Consider the following 16,711-nt stretch of genomic DNA (forward strand, 5'->3'; position numbering starts at 1 on the left):
TTCAGGGTAACGCCCTATGTTCATCTCTTCATTCTTTTTTTTTTTTTTTAATTATTATTATTATTATTATTATTAACAATGAAATATAGTATACCACGTGCTTAATTTTTATCTTTTCTATATGTGTTAACTGCATTTTCCAGGAAAATTCCAGCTCCGGACAAAAGGTAAATAATGCAGAGATGCCCAAAGTGAAAGTAGACCTTGAACCACCCGTGCCTTCCACAATTTTCTCTGAAACCAAACAGATCCTTACATTGGAAAACTTCCAATTTTTCCAATACATTAATAACATTTTCACGCCTCTCCAATTTTTTTTTCCAACATACATTGATCATAGGTGAGCGGAAAAGGGCAATTCGGAATTTCATTCCATCTCAAGGAAAAAAAAACACAAAAGGAAAAAAAGAGAAAGACTTCATAATTAAGCTCCATTAGACTCAAACTTAAATTCACCGAAAACTAAGACTAGATATGACTTAAAACAGATGTTATTTGGCTAAAATCCTCCATAAAAGTTGGAACCTACTTTAAGCCCATACGTACGTACGTAGATATACTTGATCCGGTCCCTTGTTTTTATTTATTCTTTTTTTCTACCCACTTGAGAAAAAGAGTGAGCTTGATGATCCTGAAGAAGCTGTAGTCGTCTGGTATGATCTTTGCCGAAAACAATCAAGAGAAATTCGAGGAGGCGACAGTGTCACAGTAACTGACGACGTAGATTGAGCTCCAGAATCCGGCGGGGATCCTACAAAATTCAAACTTAGCTCAGTAACCAAATCCCATGTGATTATGTATCATTGTCAGTATGCAATGTTATTATAAAATATGTAGTTGTAATTTTGATAATTAAAAACTTTAAAGAGTGCCTATGTTCATGTGCAAAAATATAAGCTTACTTGAAACGTTATCTAAAGATGGATGTCGGGTATTTGAATCGGGTTGTGAAGACTGGTTGGGATTTTCTTGATTAATTGGCTGCTGAGTTTTTCGCCGGCGACGATTGTGATCTGCCAATCTCTTCCGGCAACTGCGTTTCCCATTATCAAACTCAGAAAGGATATGGAATCTGCAAGAGTAATTAACAGAAATTAAGTTAAATTATAGTTAAAAGATAATGTATTTAATTAATTAGTAATATTAATTCCTTATCGACTGTTCTAACATTACCATATGAAGTAAAATAAGATTATAAACAGTACGTAAACGGAAAGTTGTAATTATAAAAGGTTTACGGACACAAATGCCCTCGGGATTTCCACATGTACGGGGGAAACCAATCATTAGGACGATGATTCATCTGCGGGGACATTCTCGTCATTCTAACAGTTCAACTATCTCCGGAAAACAAACAGCGACAGCCGCTGGCTTTTTTCGTAACATAACAATAACATTTAGGAGTTCTAAGCTTATGAGAATGAATTACGAGCAAACACGTGGGTGTTTTTGTCATTTCATAAAAACTGACTGAGTAGCTTAGAAAGCAAATCAGACGTTTTATTAAAATTAATATGCTTAACAAAAATAATTAAATATAAGTACTGAAAAGGCTTCCGACTACGAGAAAGAAGCAGAAGAACACAGAGTACCGTAAAAACGGAAAACGTAGGACAATTTTACGGAAGGCCCATCGGGATTATAACCTCCTAAAAGCAATCATTGGCAACGGCTAGAGGACATTTTAGTAATTTTATAATCGTCATTCTCAGGGTTTTGGGAAAGTGTGGGAGATGGGTATTTCTGTTTCAGTGATTTCAAAACAACAACCTGCTGCACTGCTGGCAAAATCGCTGAGTCAACCCAGCTGCAATGACGGTAGAAGCTTTGGAGTGGAACTCGCAGACCTTGTGGCGGCGGTGGTAGTGCTTGGCGTGGGAAAGATCAGCATTGCATCCCTCGGCCTGGCACCTAGGTGAGTGGGCGGAGCCTGGATCAAGCGGCCTGGGCCTCCGGTACAGCCTGCTCATGAAGTCGTCCTCCGAAGAGAAATAAGTTCGTCCACCCAAATTCAGTCCAATTCTTGATGAGAAATCCACCGGCGGACGGCACATGTCCTCGCTCTTGGGCACCAACATGAACCCACCCGATCCACCGTGCCCGCCGCCTCCTCCTCCTCCTCCCCCACCGAGTACGGTGTCGAGGGAAAGCATCGACGGGTGTTGCGGCGCGTAGGAAGACGCGCTAGGGTAGGAGCGTGGGTCGTACAACGATGGGTGGACGTGGTGGGTAGAGTGGACTTGGTGTTGGGAATCGTGATGATGGTGGTGATTCTGATTATGCGTAGCTGTAGTGTTGAAGTGGTGGTTAGCGAAGGTGGAGCCGTTTGTTCCGAGCTGAGGAGCCAAGAGGTTGTCGCTGAAAGCTGTCTGAGCAGCGGCGGCGTTAGCGTAGTTGTCGAGAATGTGGTGTCGGTTAGGGTCGGATCCAGGAGGGTGTTCCTGCTCTTCGCCCGTGAGCATCATCGCAGACACTCTTCCCCATTCATAGTCTAACATCCTATTTTAATTTCTTTCTATAAATATATATATATATATATATATTTAACTCTTCCCGCAGCACGAGCTAGCCTCAACTGTGTACGACGTGGTTTCAACCTACAGCGAAACAAAATGAACAAAGACATATCCATAAAATGAACTAAGTTACCAAATATAGATATTTAATTTACGAATATGCACATAATTTCCATTTTATATAGCTTCGTAGTTGTATTTGTTGTGTACAGGAACAGCTCAAAGTAGACTCACCAATATATAACCAAGTTAAGTAGAAACAGTGACAGTGAGATGATAATAGGAAGACCGGCGCCTTAAACTTTGTGCTGACTGTATTCTAATACGAGAGTACGTTTAGACAATGCCTTTCACATTCTTCTCTTTTTCTCCCTAAAAACTGCCCCTTTTTTTTTCTTCTCTCTCTTCTTTTCTTACTTTCGGAATGGTTATGAGGAAGCTAGTTTAACTCAAACTGGGTTATGAGGCAGCTATAGCCTATAGCTGTGGGTGGAAGAGGGTATTGGTATCGAAAATTAAGAAATTGTGAAATGACAAATTTGCCCATGTGACTGGTCAGAGTTTTACCTGAGAAAACCACTAGAGTAATACGAGTGGAATTTGAGGGAAAGAGAGTTTCCATTCTAAGTCCGACTGGTTAGGAGGAGGAAGAGTGAGAAAGTCCTCGTCAAGTCCTTCTCTCTATCTCTGTTGCCCACGCGGTTGGGGTTATTTAAAATATGGGCCCCACTAGCTGTTTTGCCTGGTCTAGTTTCATCAACCTTGTGCAGCTAACCAGATCATGATCATCACAGATGGTTTTTTATTTTTTTCTTTTTACTTTTATTTTCTCTTACAACTGTTTTCACAGTTTCATTCAATTTATTTCTGAGATTTTTTTTTCTCATTTACTTTGAAAATGACCGTTGTAGAATAAATATTATTAGGTTTCACTTATATTGATAGCCAAAAATAAAAGCCGGCCCAAACTAGGCTGGATTGCGAATTTACAATTACGAGTGAGAGTGAAAGTGTTATAGTTAGTCAATTTAGGAAGTGAAAATTTCCCAACTGTTCAAATTAGACACTTGTTTGGTATAATTCTTCATCACAATAATATCTTTTCTAATTTTATATACATAATTGATTGGAACATAAATTTATACGTGTTAGAAAAGATATACTCTGTTTATCACCCATTTCAGATTGCAATAAATCTAATGTGTACGGAATCTGTCTGCCCCTTAATTTTACTTTTTTTTTAGGCTAATTAGTAATTTTGCCCCTAAACTTTGACATGTACCAAATCGTGTCTCTGAATTTTTTTGGCCGTCAAAAATTCCCCCCGAACTATTGAGATTGTTAAACTTAAGGACTTTTCTTTAATTTCATTCAATGTTACTGTTTCAGTGATTGCTTATATACTAAACCATATTCCCCAGACTATTATATCTACCAAATCATGTCCCTCAAATTTTAATATTTACTAAATCATGTCCCTTGAATTTTCAATCATGTTAGAATTTTTTTACTAAAATTAGACAAAAGTCCTTAAATTTAACAATCTCAATTGTTCAAAGGGAATTTTTAACGGCCAAAAAAGTTCAGGGAGCATGATTTGGTACATGTCAAAATTTAGGGAGAAAAATTACTAATTAGCCATTTTTTATAGGAAAATTCATTTTGTTTGGGGTGAGAAATTATCAATTTCAGTTTAAACTGATTTTGATTAGGAGATTAAGGCTCAAAGTTAAATATTTGCTGAGTAAGAAAGGACTAGTCTCCAACGTTAAAATGTAACAATATATTTATGCACATGTATAATCTTCTAGAATGTTCAAGAGTACGGTCTGTGTTCCCCTTTCTGGTACCCAAAATGGGTTTCTAGTCACCGGCATTGTGTGGTGGATTCTGGTGCCTCTTACTTTCCTTCTCTTGTAATCATTATAATACCATGTGCATTAAATGTACATTTAATGCTTTTGATCTTCTAAATCCCTTAATCTCAATGTTTTCTTCTTTCCCTTACTGCATCAAATGCAAACTTATTCATTTAGATCATTTGCAGCCACCAATTTCTCCTCCTCCGCTCTTTCAACTCTTATTTTTTCCTCACTATCAAATCACAAACCTCCCTAAAGATCCCATTTATCTCACACTAATGGCGGCAAGGCGAAAAGACAGTCATCGTGAAGCTCAAAGATCTCACTCCATCATGAGATCTACCTCTTGCGAAGAGAAGGCTACTATGACCAATTATTGCAGAAGAGATATTATTAGGAGTCTCTGGTTTTTTCTATTTAAAGCACATCCTAAGCTTCACATCCAGGTCTCTTCTTCTTCAACCCCTATTTTCTTTTTCTTTATTCTAGGAAATTTTCTTAAAATGGATAACATGCATATCTTGCCTTCTAATTTTATGTCCCTTACTCAAGAAGAAAATGATGTCTTTACTCTTCAAGAAATCCCTGATGATTCTAATTCTACCATTAATCTCATGTTACGATTGTTCACTATTCGTCATTTTAGTCGCCCCTCTCTCATGAAAACTCTTTTCCAAATCAGGACTTCCCAATGTCTGTGATTGTCTTTGAGCATTCTGAGGGTTTGTTCCTCGTCACCTTTTGTTGTGAGGGTGACAAAAGGAGGATTCTTGATGGATAGCCTTGGCATTTTGCCCAAAGCTTAACTGTCTTTGCCTCCCCAGATCATTCCTTCCCCATAACTGCTAATCACCTTCATTACATTCCCTTTTGGGTCCAAGTGTATGGAATTCCTTTTCATTGTAAATCTTATGAGCTTGCTAAGCTCACAGCTTCGGGTTTAGGTGATCTTATCCAAGTTGATGAAGACACTATCAAAGAACGTATTGGACCTTATCTACGAGGTCGATTTCTTCTTGATGTTAATAAGCCTCTTATGAGGGGTATTAACATCTGTTTTCTCAAGATGGGTAGGGAATTCACTAAGTGGTTGGATTTTAAATATGAGAGGCTCCAAGATTTTTATTTCTACAGTGGTAAGCTTGATCATACCCGAAAGTATTGTCAGGCCTATTTATAGAAATGTGATGAGAGCCTTGTTTCACCCCTAGTCCTTACACCATCCTCCTTAAGGGAAAAGAAAAATTGATGGATAAGCTTGGACCTTTCGATTACCCCCATCCACCAGCCATCACCATCACTGAATTACCACAACATCCTCCCCCACATGATCAAAGAATGATGAACCTTTTTTTAGCCCAAGCTTTTACTTTTACTGCCCTTCTGAAATCTACCATAGGGCCTTCATTTTTAGGGACCCCCCCCAACTTCTAATGTTGTCATGGTTCCTACTCCTATTGACTCGAATTTTACTGGACCCGTTTCTTCTCACTTTACCGACTGCACCATTTCTCCTTCTTCCAGGCCCAATCCTTTCTATATGAACACCATCCAACGGACTCTATAATTGTCTCTGATACCTTAGAATTTCATAATTCTGAACTTTTGTTGGCTACAAGGTCTCTTGTTGATGCCATACCTTCCCTTGATGTAAAGACCGCTTAGCTTTAATTTGAAAATTAGCAGACAATTAAGGTTTAATTATGAAACTTGCATATTTGAATTATTAATCGACGGAGATTTATTTGAATTCAGAATGCATTTTGTATGTCATATATGTAATTTTATAATTTTGCATGTTTTCTGCCCGACAACATTAGAATGCGGTGTTTGGCTATTAAAATCACAATCTAGTATTTTTAGTATAGCGGGGCATATAGCTAGACATTGGGAATGTCAGAAATATTTGAGATTTTAGAGTTGACAAAAATACCCCTAAGTGACCTTTATGACTTTTAGTGTGGGAAGGGAAAAATGATCTTTTTGCCTATTTGTATTTTTGTCCTTTTGTGGATTTAAGTTAAGTTTATATAATCTGATTTTTTTTTAATTATATTTGGCTGAGATTATTTTGATAAAACATTTATTAGTTATTCATTTTTTTAAAAAAAAAATAAAAAATTATCAAAAAAACACATTTCTCTCTCTCTCTCTCTCTCTCTCTCTCTCTCTCTCTCTCTCTCTCTCTCTCTCTCTCTCTCTCTCTCTCTCTCTCTCTCTCTCTCTCTCTCTCTCTCTCTCTCTCTTTCAAGCTCTCTCTCTTTCGAAACCCCTAAGACCAGCTAGGGTTCTATTTTCTTTTCAAATTCGTTCAATTTCCAGCAAGATTATAGTGTATCCAAGCCAAGGTAAGCTCCTAGCAACTCCTCTTTTAGTTTTCTTGAGTTTTAAGTTATGGATTTTGCATGTTTTGTGGTTTTTGCTACTGTTGTTGTTGTGGGTGTTTGATTTGTGTTTCTGAAGTTAAAATATGTTTAGATATGTTGAATCAAGCTTATTTTGTGGGCTGTTATTAGGTTTGAGCAAGCTTTGAGTTTTAGAACTCAAGCTTGGCTCTTTAATGGTGAAAATTGATTCTGAGTTTGTGTGGTTGTTTAGTTACTTGGTATATGTCTATTGGGGTATAATATACAGGCCTGGAATGTTTGGTAAGAATTGGAATCCATTTGGTTAGGTTTTAGAGTTGTTTGGGTTTCCTGCTGTAAACCGGCTAACCGATTTTACAGGTGGAAAACTGGTTAACTCGATTTGCTCCTAGGTTTCTTGAAAAATTCATGTTGTTGATTCGTGTTAGTTTCCGAGCTTTAATTAGTTAATTCCCTACTGGTTTAGGGTATTGCCATGTTAAGTTGCAGTAGATGGGTTTTTGGTTTAAAACCTAAGTCCCCGGTTGTGATTTAGTGTGTCACTTATCCATGTTATGATCGATGTGATTCAGGAGTCTGTAATTTGCCAAGCATTTGTTCCACTCAGGTTGGCCGACACACCTGAATTTTGAATGAAGGTATGACTAGTATAATGTCATGCATATGTTATTACATGTTTAGCAAACATGTTGTTTATGTCTGTTAGAGTACATTGATAGCAGTAATAATATACGTAGAGTTATATTGATTACTGATAAATGTATGTTAGCTGAAATACTGATCGATGTTGTCACATCAATATGGCTAGAGTATGACCGGCATGATGAGTATAGGCTGACATTATGGTTGATAGTATTGTCGTATGAACGTTCTACACTCAATACCGTGTGGGACACGGGGATAGGGTTATGGTTGGGTGTATGGGCGCCTGATTATAACCCGAAATATTGTTATGTTTTATGTTATGCTTTTCTTACTGAGTCTGTTGACTCACAGTGCTATTTTCATGTGTAGGTAAGGGCAAGGCTAAGGCTAAACAACCGTGAGGGCGAGTAGATGAAGATTGTACATGTCGAGGGCGGTTAGGCCTGGAGCGTACGATCTTTGGGATATCAGGGCTTTTACTGTATAGTCGCTAGGGGACAAACTTTTGAATATGAATAGTTAAACTTTTGTAAATATTTTTGTAAACGGGATCCCGAATTTTTTTATGTCTGATATTTTATGTTTTAATGAATTAAGTAAAATTTTAATTAATCACGTTTTTTGTTAATCTCATTGATTAGAAACGAGCTCCACAATACATTAAAAAAATCACACTAACAAGCCTAAATTAGTTAGGGTGTTACAATTTGGTATCAGAGCTTCCAGGTTGTCTTCGGAAGATCGTCACGACATGTACAATCATCATCAACGATCAGCTCGTTTAACAGTTCAGTAAGCTTTTATTGCTTTAGTAGTTTATTTTAATAGTATGATTTAAGAAAAGCCTGTTAGCAAGCATGTGAGTAGCCTGATAGTAGAATAGGCACATGGTTTTAATTTCCAAATAAGTGGCTATTAGTAAGTTTTTACTTGATCACGATCTGACCAGAATGGCTCTTGGTTACGCAGGCTGTTCTAAATAGTACGGACGCCAAGCGAAACACCAGGAGCCAAGGTAATTTGGTTTGATCTAGTGGTGGTCAAGGAGCTTAGATTCCCCTTAATATTCGTGGCCGGGGTGATGCTAACCCGCCACAAGCCGCCCAAGCTGCCCAAGATTGGGAAAACAGGTTTGCAGATTTGCAAGCCAGCATTAATGAACAAGATGAAGAGATCCAGCGTTTGAGACAGGAGGTTGCTCTTACAATCCCTGCTCCAGAAATACCAATAGCTCCTACCCCTGTTGTGCAGGCAGGACCTGTAGCTACAGTGAACCAAATGGAACCCCTGTATGAAAGGTTTCGTAAGCAGGCACCTCTAGTTTTCCAGGGAGGTCCTGATGTCATGAAAGCCGAGCAGTGGCTAACTGTGATTACCAGAATTTTGAACTTTATGGGCATCACCGACAATGATAGAGTGGCCTGTGCCACATTTCAATTCCAAGAAGACGCTCTGGTTTGGTGGGACATGGTGTCCCTAACTCATGATGTTACAGTGATGACCTGGGAAAAGTTCAAGGAACTGTTCAATGCAAAGTATTACAACGAGGCAGTCAGAAGTGCAAAAAGAAAAGAATTCACCCAACTGACTCAAAAAGAAAACATGAGTGTTACTGGATACACAACTCAGTTTGATCGCTTGGCAAGATTGGCCTCAAGAATCGTGCCAACCGATTTCAGCAAGAAAGAGAAATACCTGGACGGGTTGAATGTGAAGATAAGACATGACTTAATTAACACTACCAATGAAAACACCACCTATGCTGATATGGTGGGTAAGGCACTACGAGCTGAGGGTGTAGTGTAGTGCACCTTAGAGTCTCAAGGGACTTCAGTTGTTTGTGGGGCTCCTACTCCTCCTACATCAGGCTTTAGTAGGGGAGGTAGTGGCTCGACCACTGATCAGAAAAGAAAGGCAGCTACCGCATCCAGTGGCTCAGCTTAGAATAAGAGATTCCGAGGGAACCAGGGTCGAGGCAATCATCAGGGTAGCTCTAAAACCCGATACACTTATTTGGAATGCCCTAGTTGTAAAAAGCATCATCTGGGGGAGTGTAAAGGGTAGGGGTGCTTCCAGTGTGGTATGCCAGGGCATTAGAAAAAGGATTGTCCCCAGCTCAAGCCTGAAGTATAGAAGACTTGAACGAAACCCGCTACAGCGAGGGTGTTCGCAACAACTCAGGCTGATGCAGAAGCCAGCCCTTCGGTGGTAACAGGTCAGCTCTCGGTCAACAACTCTTATTTATCTGTGTTGTTTGACTCTGGGGCCACTCACTCTTATGTGGCAGCCATAATTTTTAGTAAATTGGGTAGACCTTACGATAGTTATGAATCAGGGTTTGGAACCCTACTGCCTGGCGGAGAATTAGTCATCTCTAAAAGGTGGATTAGGTCTATGCCGATCAGAATTGAGGATAGGGAGTTGAGTGCTGACTTAATAGAAATGAATTTAGTAGATTTTGATATTATACTAGGAATGGATTTCTTGTTCGAGTACTCAGCCAGTATTGATTGTAAGAAGAAGATGGTAATCTTCCAACTTGAAGGCGAAGAACTGTTTGTTTATGTTGGATCGGTTCAGGGATCTCGAATCTCAGTAATTTCAGTACTAACAGCCAGGGAATTGTTACGAGATGGATGTCTAGGGTTTCTGGCCGTGGTATTGGATACCACTCGACTTGAATCTGTTCGTCCAGAGGACATCAAGGTGGTTCGGGAATTCTTAGATGTTTTTCCTGATGAACTTCTGAGTTTACCACCGCAAAGAGAAATTGATTTTGTCATTGATTTGGCACCTTGAGCAGAACCGGTTTTTAAGGCCCCTTACAAAACGGCTCCAACAGAACTTAAAGAACTGAAAATTCAACTCCAGGGGTTTGCTTGACATAGGGTTTTCGCGGCCTAGTGTGTCAGCCTGGGGAGCTCCAGTACTGTTTGTCAAAAAGAAAGATGGGACTTTTCAAATGTGCATTGACTACTGGGAATTGAATAAAGTGACAATCAAGAATAAGTATCCTTTACTTAGGATCAATGCTCTTTTCGATCAACTTTAGGGGAAGACGGTCTTTTCAAAGATTGATCTCCGATTGGGCTATCATCAGTTGAGAATCCGAGAGGAGGACATTCCAAAGACGGATTTCCGCACTAGGTATGGGCATTATGAATTTCTTGTTATGTCTTTTGGACTAACCAATGCTCCCGCAGCTTTTATGGATACGGTGAATAGGGTATTTAAGGATTTTCTCGATATCTGTGTTTATTGATGACATCTTGGTGTACTCTCAATCAAAAGAGGAGCATGAGCAACATCTCCGAATGGTTTTACAGCGGCTTCGAGAACATAGACAGAATCAAGGTGGATTCGGGGAAGATAGAATCCGTTAGGGATTGGCCGAGACCAAAAATAGTTACGGAAGTCAGAAGTTTCTTTGGTCTGGCTGGTTATTACCGTCGGTTTGTAGAAGGGTTCTCTAAAATTTCAACACCTTTAACCGAGCTTACCAAAAAGAATCATCGTTTCGTGTGGACTGAAACAGAGGTGAAACAGAGGTTAATCACAGCTCTAGTGTTAGCCCTACCTTCTGATAAAGAGAAGTTTGTGGTTTATTGTGATGCATCCAGATAGGGTTTGGGGTGTGTACTGATGCAGGCCAATCGGGTTATTGCCTATGCCTCTTGTAAGTTGAAAGAGTATGAGCAGCGAACTCATGATCTAAAACTTATCGCGGTAGTTTTTTCTTTGAAGATTTGGGGGCATTATCTCTACGGAGAGAGATGTGAAATTGATACCGACCATAAGAGCCTCAAATACTTCTTTACTTACAAAGACTTGAATATGAGACAGAGGCATTGGTTAGAGTTGGTTAAGGATTACGACTGTGAGTGTAACGTCCCCGCTTCAAGCCTCCATTGGGCCCTTACACCCACGGAATGAATGGCTCTGATACACGAGTACGTCACTCTGGCTGCTTCATGAATTGATGACTGACCCTACAGACCAACACAAGTGTTTCCAGCATGCTTTGTCCTCACTCACAAGCTTCCTAGGCAAACTTCCCAAGAGGTCACCCATCCTTGAAATTGCTCCAAGCCAAGCACGCTTAACTGTGGAGTTCTTTCGAGATGGGCTACCGAAAAACAAGATGCACCTTGTTGATATAGGTAGTACCGATCAATCCATTTAAGCTCTATTCAACTGTGTAGTCCCATACCTACACAGTCTTAGAATCATCCCACTTGACCTTCCCCAGGCAGTGTGAGATTGTACAGCTTACCCGGTATTTCCCCTTACGGATCACGGGACTACTGACTGTCACAATCACCCCCCCTTATAGGGTCCGACGTCCTCGTCGACCACACTTCCGGCTGGGTCAAGGCTCTGATACCATTTGTAACGTCCCCGCTTCAAGCCTCCATTGGGCCCTTACACCCACGGAATGAATGGCTCTTATACACGAGTACGTCACTCTGGCTGCTTCATGAATTGATGACTGACCCTACAGACCAACACAAGTGTTTCCAGCATGCTTTGTCCTCACTCACAAGCTTCCTAGGCAAACTTCCCAAGAGGTCACCCATCCTTGAAATTGCTCCGAGCCAAGCACGCTTAACTGTGGAGTTCTTTCGAGATGGGCTACCGAAAAACAAGATGCACCTTGTTGATATAGGTAGTACTGATCAATCCATTTAAGCTCTATTCAACTGTGTAGTCCCATACCTACACAGTCTTAGAATCATCCCACTTGACCTTCCCCAGGCAGTGTGAGATTGTACAGCTTACCCGGTATTTCCCCTTACGGATCACGGGACTACTGACTGTCACAGTGAGATCCTATACCATCCAGGCAAAGCCAATGTAGTGGTCGATGCCCTGAGCAGGAAAGGTCCCAGACAAGTAACCAATATGATTTAGATTTCACCTTGGTTAGCAGAGGACATGGTCAGATCAAGCATCGAGTTTGTTGTAGGTAAACTTCATAGCTTGACGCTGCAGTCTGATCTGTTAGAACAAATTAAAGCTACTCAGTTAACTTATCCAGAATTAGCGAAGATCAGGGAAGAGATTTCAGCTGGTCAAGCAAGAGATTTTACAGTGTGAGAAAGTGGGATGTTGTTGTTTAAGACCAGGGTTTGTGTTCCAAATAGTGCGGAACTTAGAAATGAAATTCTTGAAGAGGCTCATACCACTCCATACTCCTTAGATCCTGACACCACCAAGATGTATCAAGATCTTAAACCCTAATTCTGGTGGAGCGGAATGAAGAAGAATGTAGTAGAATTCGTATCGCGATGCCTAACCTGTCAGCAGATCAAGGCTGAAATCAGAGACCGGTAGGTTTGTTGCATCCTTTAACACTACCTGAGTGGAAGTGGGAAGATATCACCATGCACTTTGTGGTTGGATTACCTAGAAACAGGGGTTTATTTGATTCAATTTAGGTTGTGGTAGATCGATTCACAAAGTCTGCACATTTTCTACCATTTAAGACAACCTTTACAGTGGATCAATATGCAAATTTGTAAGTCAAGGAGATAGTAAGATTACATGGAGTAACAAAGTCTATAGTTTTGGATAGAGATCCAAAGTTTACTTCTAAATTCCGGCAGAGTTTACAGCGGGCTATGGGTACCAAACTAAAATTCAGTACAGGTTTCCATCCTCAGACTGATGGACAATCTGAAAGGACAATTTAGATACTGGAAATATGTTACGAGCCTGTGTTATGGATTTCGAGGGCTCCTGGAATAAGTACTTACCGTTGATAGAGTTCTCGTATAATATCAGTTATCAAAGTACAATAGGGATGGCTCCCTATGAATTGTTATATGGCAGAAAATGTAGATCTCCCATTCACTGGGATGAGACAATGGAGAAGAAATACTTAGGTCTGGAATCTATACAACAGACAAATGAAGCAATCGAGAAGATTAAAGGCAGACTGCTTGCCTCTCAAAGTAGGCAAAAGAGTTATGCAGATCTGAAACGCAGGAATGTAGAGTTTTGAGTAGGGGATCATGTGTTCCTACAGATGTCTCCAATGAAGGGGATCAAACGTTTTAGGAAAAGAGGTAAATCATGCCATAGATTTACAGGCCCTTTTACGATTCTCAAGAAGGTTGGACAAGTGGCATATCGTTTAGCTTTGCCTCCAGCTTTCTCAGTAGTTCACAACGTATTCCATGTTTCTATGCTACAAAAATACATTTCAGACCCTGCTGATGTACTAAGTTATGAAAATCTTGAGCTACAACTGGACTTTTCATACGAAGAACAACCACTTCAGATCCTAGATAGAAAGGATAAGGTGTTAGGATTTTATGCCCTAAATAAAACCTATTTACATCTAATCTGATTTGTTATCAATAAAAGATTAAAAGTCATATATGTTTACATGTAGTTTTCATGTTTATATTTTAATGTGTACAAAATCTGTTAAGTCCAGATTATATAGTTATCACAATTACAGTGATGTCAACACAGTGGAATGTAATTGTGATTATATGCTTCAAAAGATAATGTCCCTTGATTCATTAGTCACTGGATTTAGACTGATATGATGATCAACGATAAAGTATACTTACACCTTGGATAAGTGTTATGTTCTTTCCAGGACATTGGCAAAGTATGCTACTTTCGGATGTATGGAGTATACATTGAACTGGGACCGATATTTATCTTGGTAAAGATATTATAATCTTACCGTTGTATCTTTCTAAGTCAATATCACTAGTTGATCTTAGATCAAAAGATCTTATTCCTGACATGCTTAGGTTCGATCTCAAGAGTGTTATTTGTGTTCTTTGATTTGTTAGTTAAGCCTACCTTTTGGTCTAGGTGATACGTACATTTTGGGGGAAATGATAGTACGATTGAGTGGGAGCGCTAAACATAGATATGGAATCTATAGCTTCTATCTGGACATAGAAGTGAAATGAGGATTTCCTTCGAGCTTGGCTTAATAGAGATAAATGGAAGAGCTCTTATTTTCAGTAATTATATTAGTTTACTGAAATATCATTTATAGGAAGCTAAGTGTTTTAAGGATAAAATATTATTTGTCCCCACTCGGTGTAAATCATCTATAGAGGATCTTTGATTATTGGGATTAGAAAGATGGTTAAATATTTATAGTGTATCTATATCATGGAACATATAGAGCGTTCTGTATAACTGAGAGTGCAATTCCAAGTTCTATGGTGGATGCAATAAGGAATTAATAAGTTAGGGAATTTACTTGGTAAATTCTAGATCTGCTTATTGGAAGCTCAGTTGTATAGGCCCATGGTCCCCATACTAGTTGAGACAATATTGCTTGTAAGACTCAGTTAATTGATTTTAATTAATCAATTATAATTCTAAAATTAGACTATGTCTAGCTTATGAATTTTCACTAAGCTAGGGCTTAATTATGAAGAAAAGAGATTCTAGGGTTTATTTGTTAAGTCTAATTAATAAATATGTTTGTTATCCCAATTTTTGCACTTTGACGTGGCATCACGCGATGTTGACACGTGGAATCAACTTTGAGTATATGCTGAGAGAATACAGTCTGAACAGGATGCCTCGCTGGTATACCCGAAGCCAAGCAATCAGCGATCCGCACAGAGCAACCAACACTTAGCGAATTCAGCTTTTGCATTGTGAGTCATCAGCCAAATCCCTATAACTTGGGGATTAGATTACAAAGATATGGCACACCCACGATCCCATGATCAGTGTATTTTGCATTTATCCCACGATCTTTGTATACTGTATTTATCCCATGATCTTTTCTGTTTATATCCATGATAACGAGAGGGGAAAGACTTCCTCTCCAAGTTCACAGCCCTATAAATAGTGATGCATGTTCACTGGGCAAAAGGTCGCAAACAGTTTTGTCGAGACTTTACCCTAGAGATATTATCTAAGAATTCTTATTCAGAGATATTTTTGTAAGAGCTATAAGAAAAGAAACCTTTCCTCCTTGTTCTTAAGTCAGTACAAATAATGAGGATTAGGCTATTACCGAACTGCTCGGGGCTGAGCCTCTATAAAATCCTTGTGTCTTTACATTGCTTTACTATATATCGATTGCTATAAATCACTTATCGCTTACTAAATAAGACTCATTGTCGTTGGCTACAAGCGAGGTCAATATTTTGGTGCTTTCATTGAGAGCAGAATCAAGAATCGCTCTTCATTCAAAATCTAACCACAAGTACGATGGTGGTGCAAACTCGTAGGGGTCAGGTTGATCCAGGCAATTCACAGATGCTAGATTCTTCATTGCAAAACCTAGGAAACAGAAGGGTTCCAACAGCTATTAATCCTGAACAGCCGGCAAGCGTGGGTCTCGGTGTAACGACTGCTATAGATGAAATCGCGCATGGTGTGCAAGAGACTGGGAATAAAAGTTCCGCACTCAACCAGGGCATTCATAACACATCCGTTCCGCCCGGTACCAACACTCAAACAACCATTGGGGATGCTACTGAGTTACAAAATCTCCGTGACGTTCTTGGACTCATGCAGGGTCATAACAATACCCTACCTCATGATCAGGAAGATCTCCGCGCTGCGGTGAATCTCGCGTTCAAAGAACAAAGGCGTATGTTTACCGAGTGGAGAGACAGAGAGATGGAGGCGTTAAGAGCTCATCATACAGAGATTAAAAATCGTAGTCGGCAAGCTACAATGCTAATACGAAAAGCTTACCAAACTGTAGGTCAGCAACCTCCGAATGTCGTCCCCCTGGGTGAGACAAATGAAGATCCAGCGATGAATACTTTCCAGACTACAAAAGGTCAACCGCCCAATCCCCGGTCACGAGTTCCACTTGTGGGTCAAGCGGTAGGCGGGTAGACCTTGTCTAGTAATTCATCAGGAGAGATCATACCTGATGGTTCCAACCAGATTAACGGTGCCATTCAACCTGAACCAAGCAAATCAATCCCTAAGGCAGCCAATCGCTTCTGTATTCGAAAGATTGGGGACAACTCATGACCTAAGGAATGATCTGAATGGAAGGAGAGGAGTAGACGATTAGAATGTCACGAAGATCGTGTAGCCTGGAGCCCGTGCTTAAATTCCTGCACAGAAAGATGCAGACGTGATTCAAATTGACCAGAATGCCGAGCAAGTTAGCCCACCCATACAGGCACAACTAGATGAACTGAAAAATATGTTCCAAGGCATAGCTGGACAAAGAAACAATGATCTCGAGCTGGACCGAGCACGTGGCACTCCTTTCTCTCCCGAGAACAATCTCCTGGCGTTGCCCCACAAGTTTAAAATGCCAACATGGGCAATGTACACAGGAAGAGAAGATCCTCTTTCCCACCTC

At 39.9% G+C, this 16,711-nt stretch overlaps 2 protein-coding genes across 2 annotated transcripts; one reads left to right on the forward strand and one right to left on the reverse strand.

The window, feature by feature from the left end:
• Window positions 1–200: 200 nt before the first annotated feature.
• Window positions 201–3,151, reverse strand: LOC115717402 (squamosa promoter-binding-like protein 8). Its single transcript, XM_030646368.2, has 4 exons — window positions 2,751–3,151; window positions 1,771–2,597; window positions 903–1,072; window positions 201–751 (listed from the first exon to the last, which is right to left on the reverse strand). Exons 2-4 carry the CDS (start codon window positions 2,496–2,498, stop codon window positions 597–599), a joined length of 1,053 nt encoding a protein of 350 aa, XP_030502228.2. The 5' UTR covers window positions 2,499–2,597; window positions 2,751–3,151; the 3' UTR covers window positions 201–596.
• A 7,535-nt stretch (window positions 3,152–10,686) lies between these two features.
• On the forward strand, window positions 10,687–13,393 carry LOC115717748 (uncharacterized mitochondrial protein AtMg00860-like). The gene is made up of 2 exons (XM_030646727.1): window positions 10,687–10,982; window positions 13,222–13,393. The coding sequence occupies exons 1-2, from the start codon at window positions 10,687–10,689 to the stop codon at window positions 13,391–13,393; spliced, it is 468 nt and encodes a 155-aa protein (XP_030502587.1).
• Window positions 13,394–16,711: the final 3,318 nt, after the last annotated feature.

The sequence above is a fragment of the Cannabis sativa genome, chromosome 5, assembly GCF_029168945.1.
Source record: "Cannabis sativa cultivar Pink pepper isolate KNU-18-1 chromosome 5, ASM2916894v1, whole genome shotgun sequence".
Lineage (NCBI taxonomy): Eukaryota > Viridiplantae > Streptophyta > Magnoliopsida > Rosales > Cannabaceae > Cannabis > Cannabis sativa.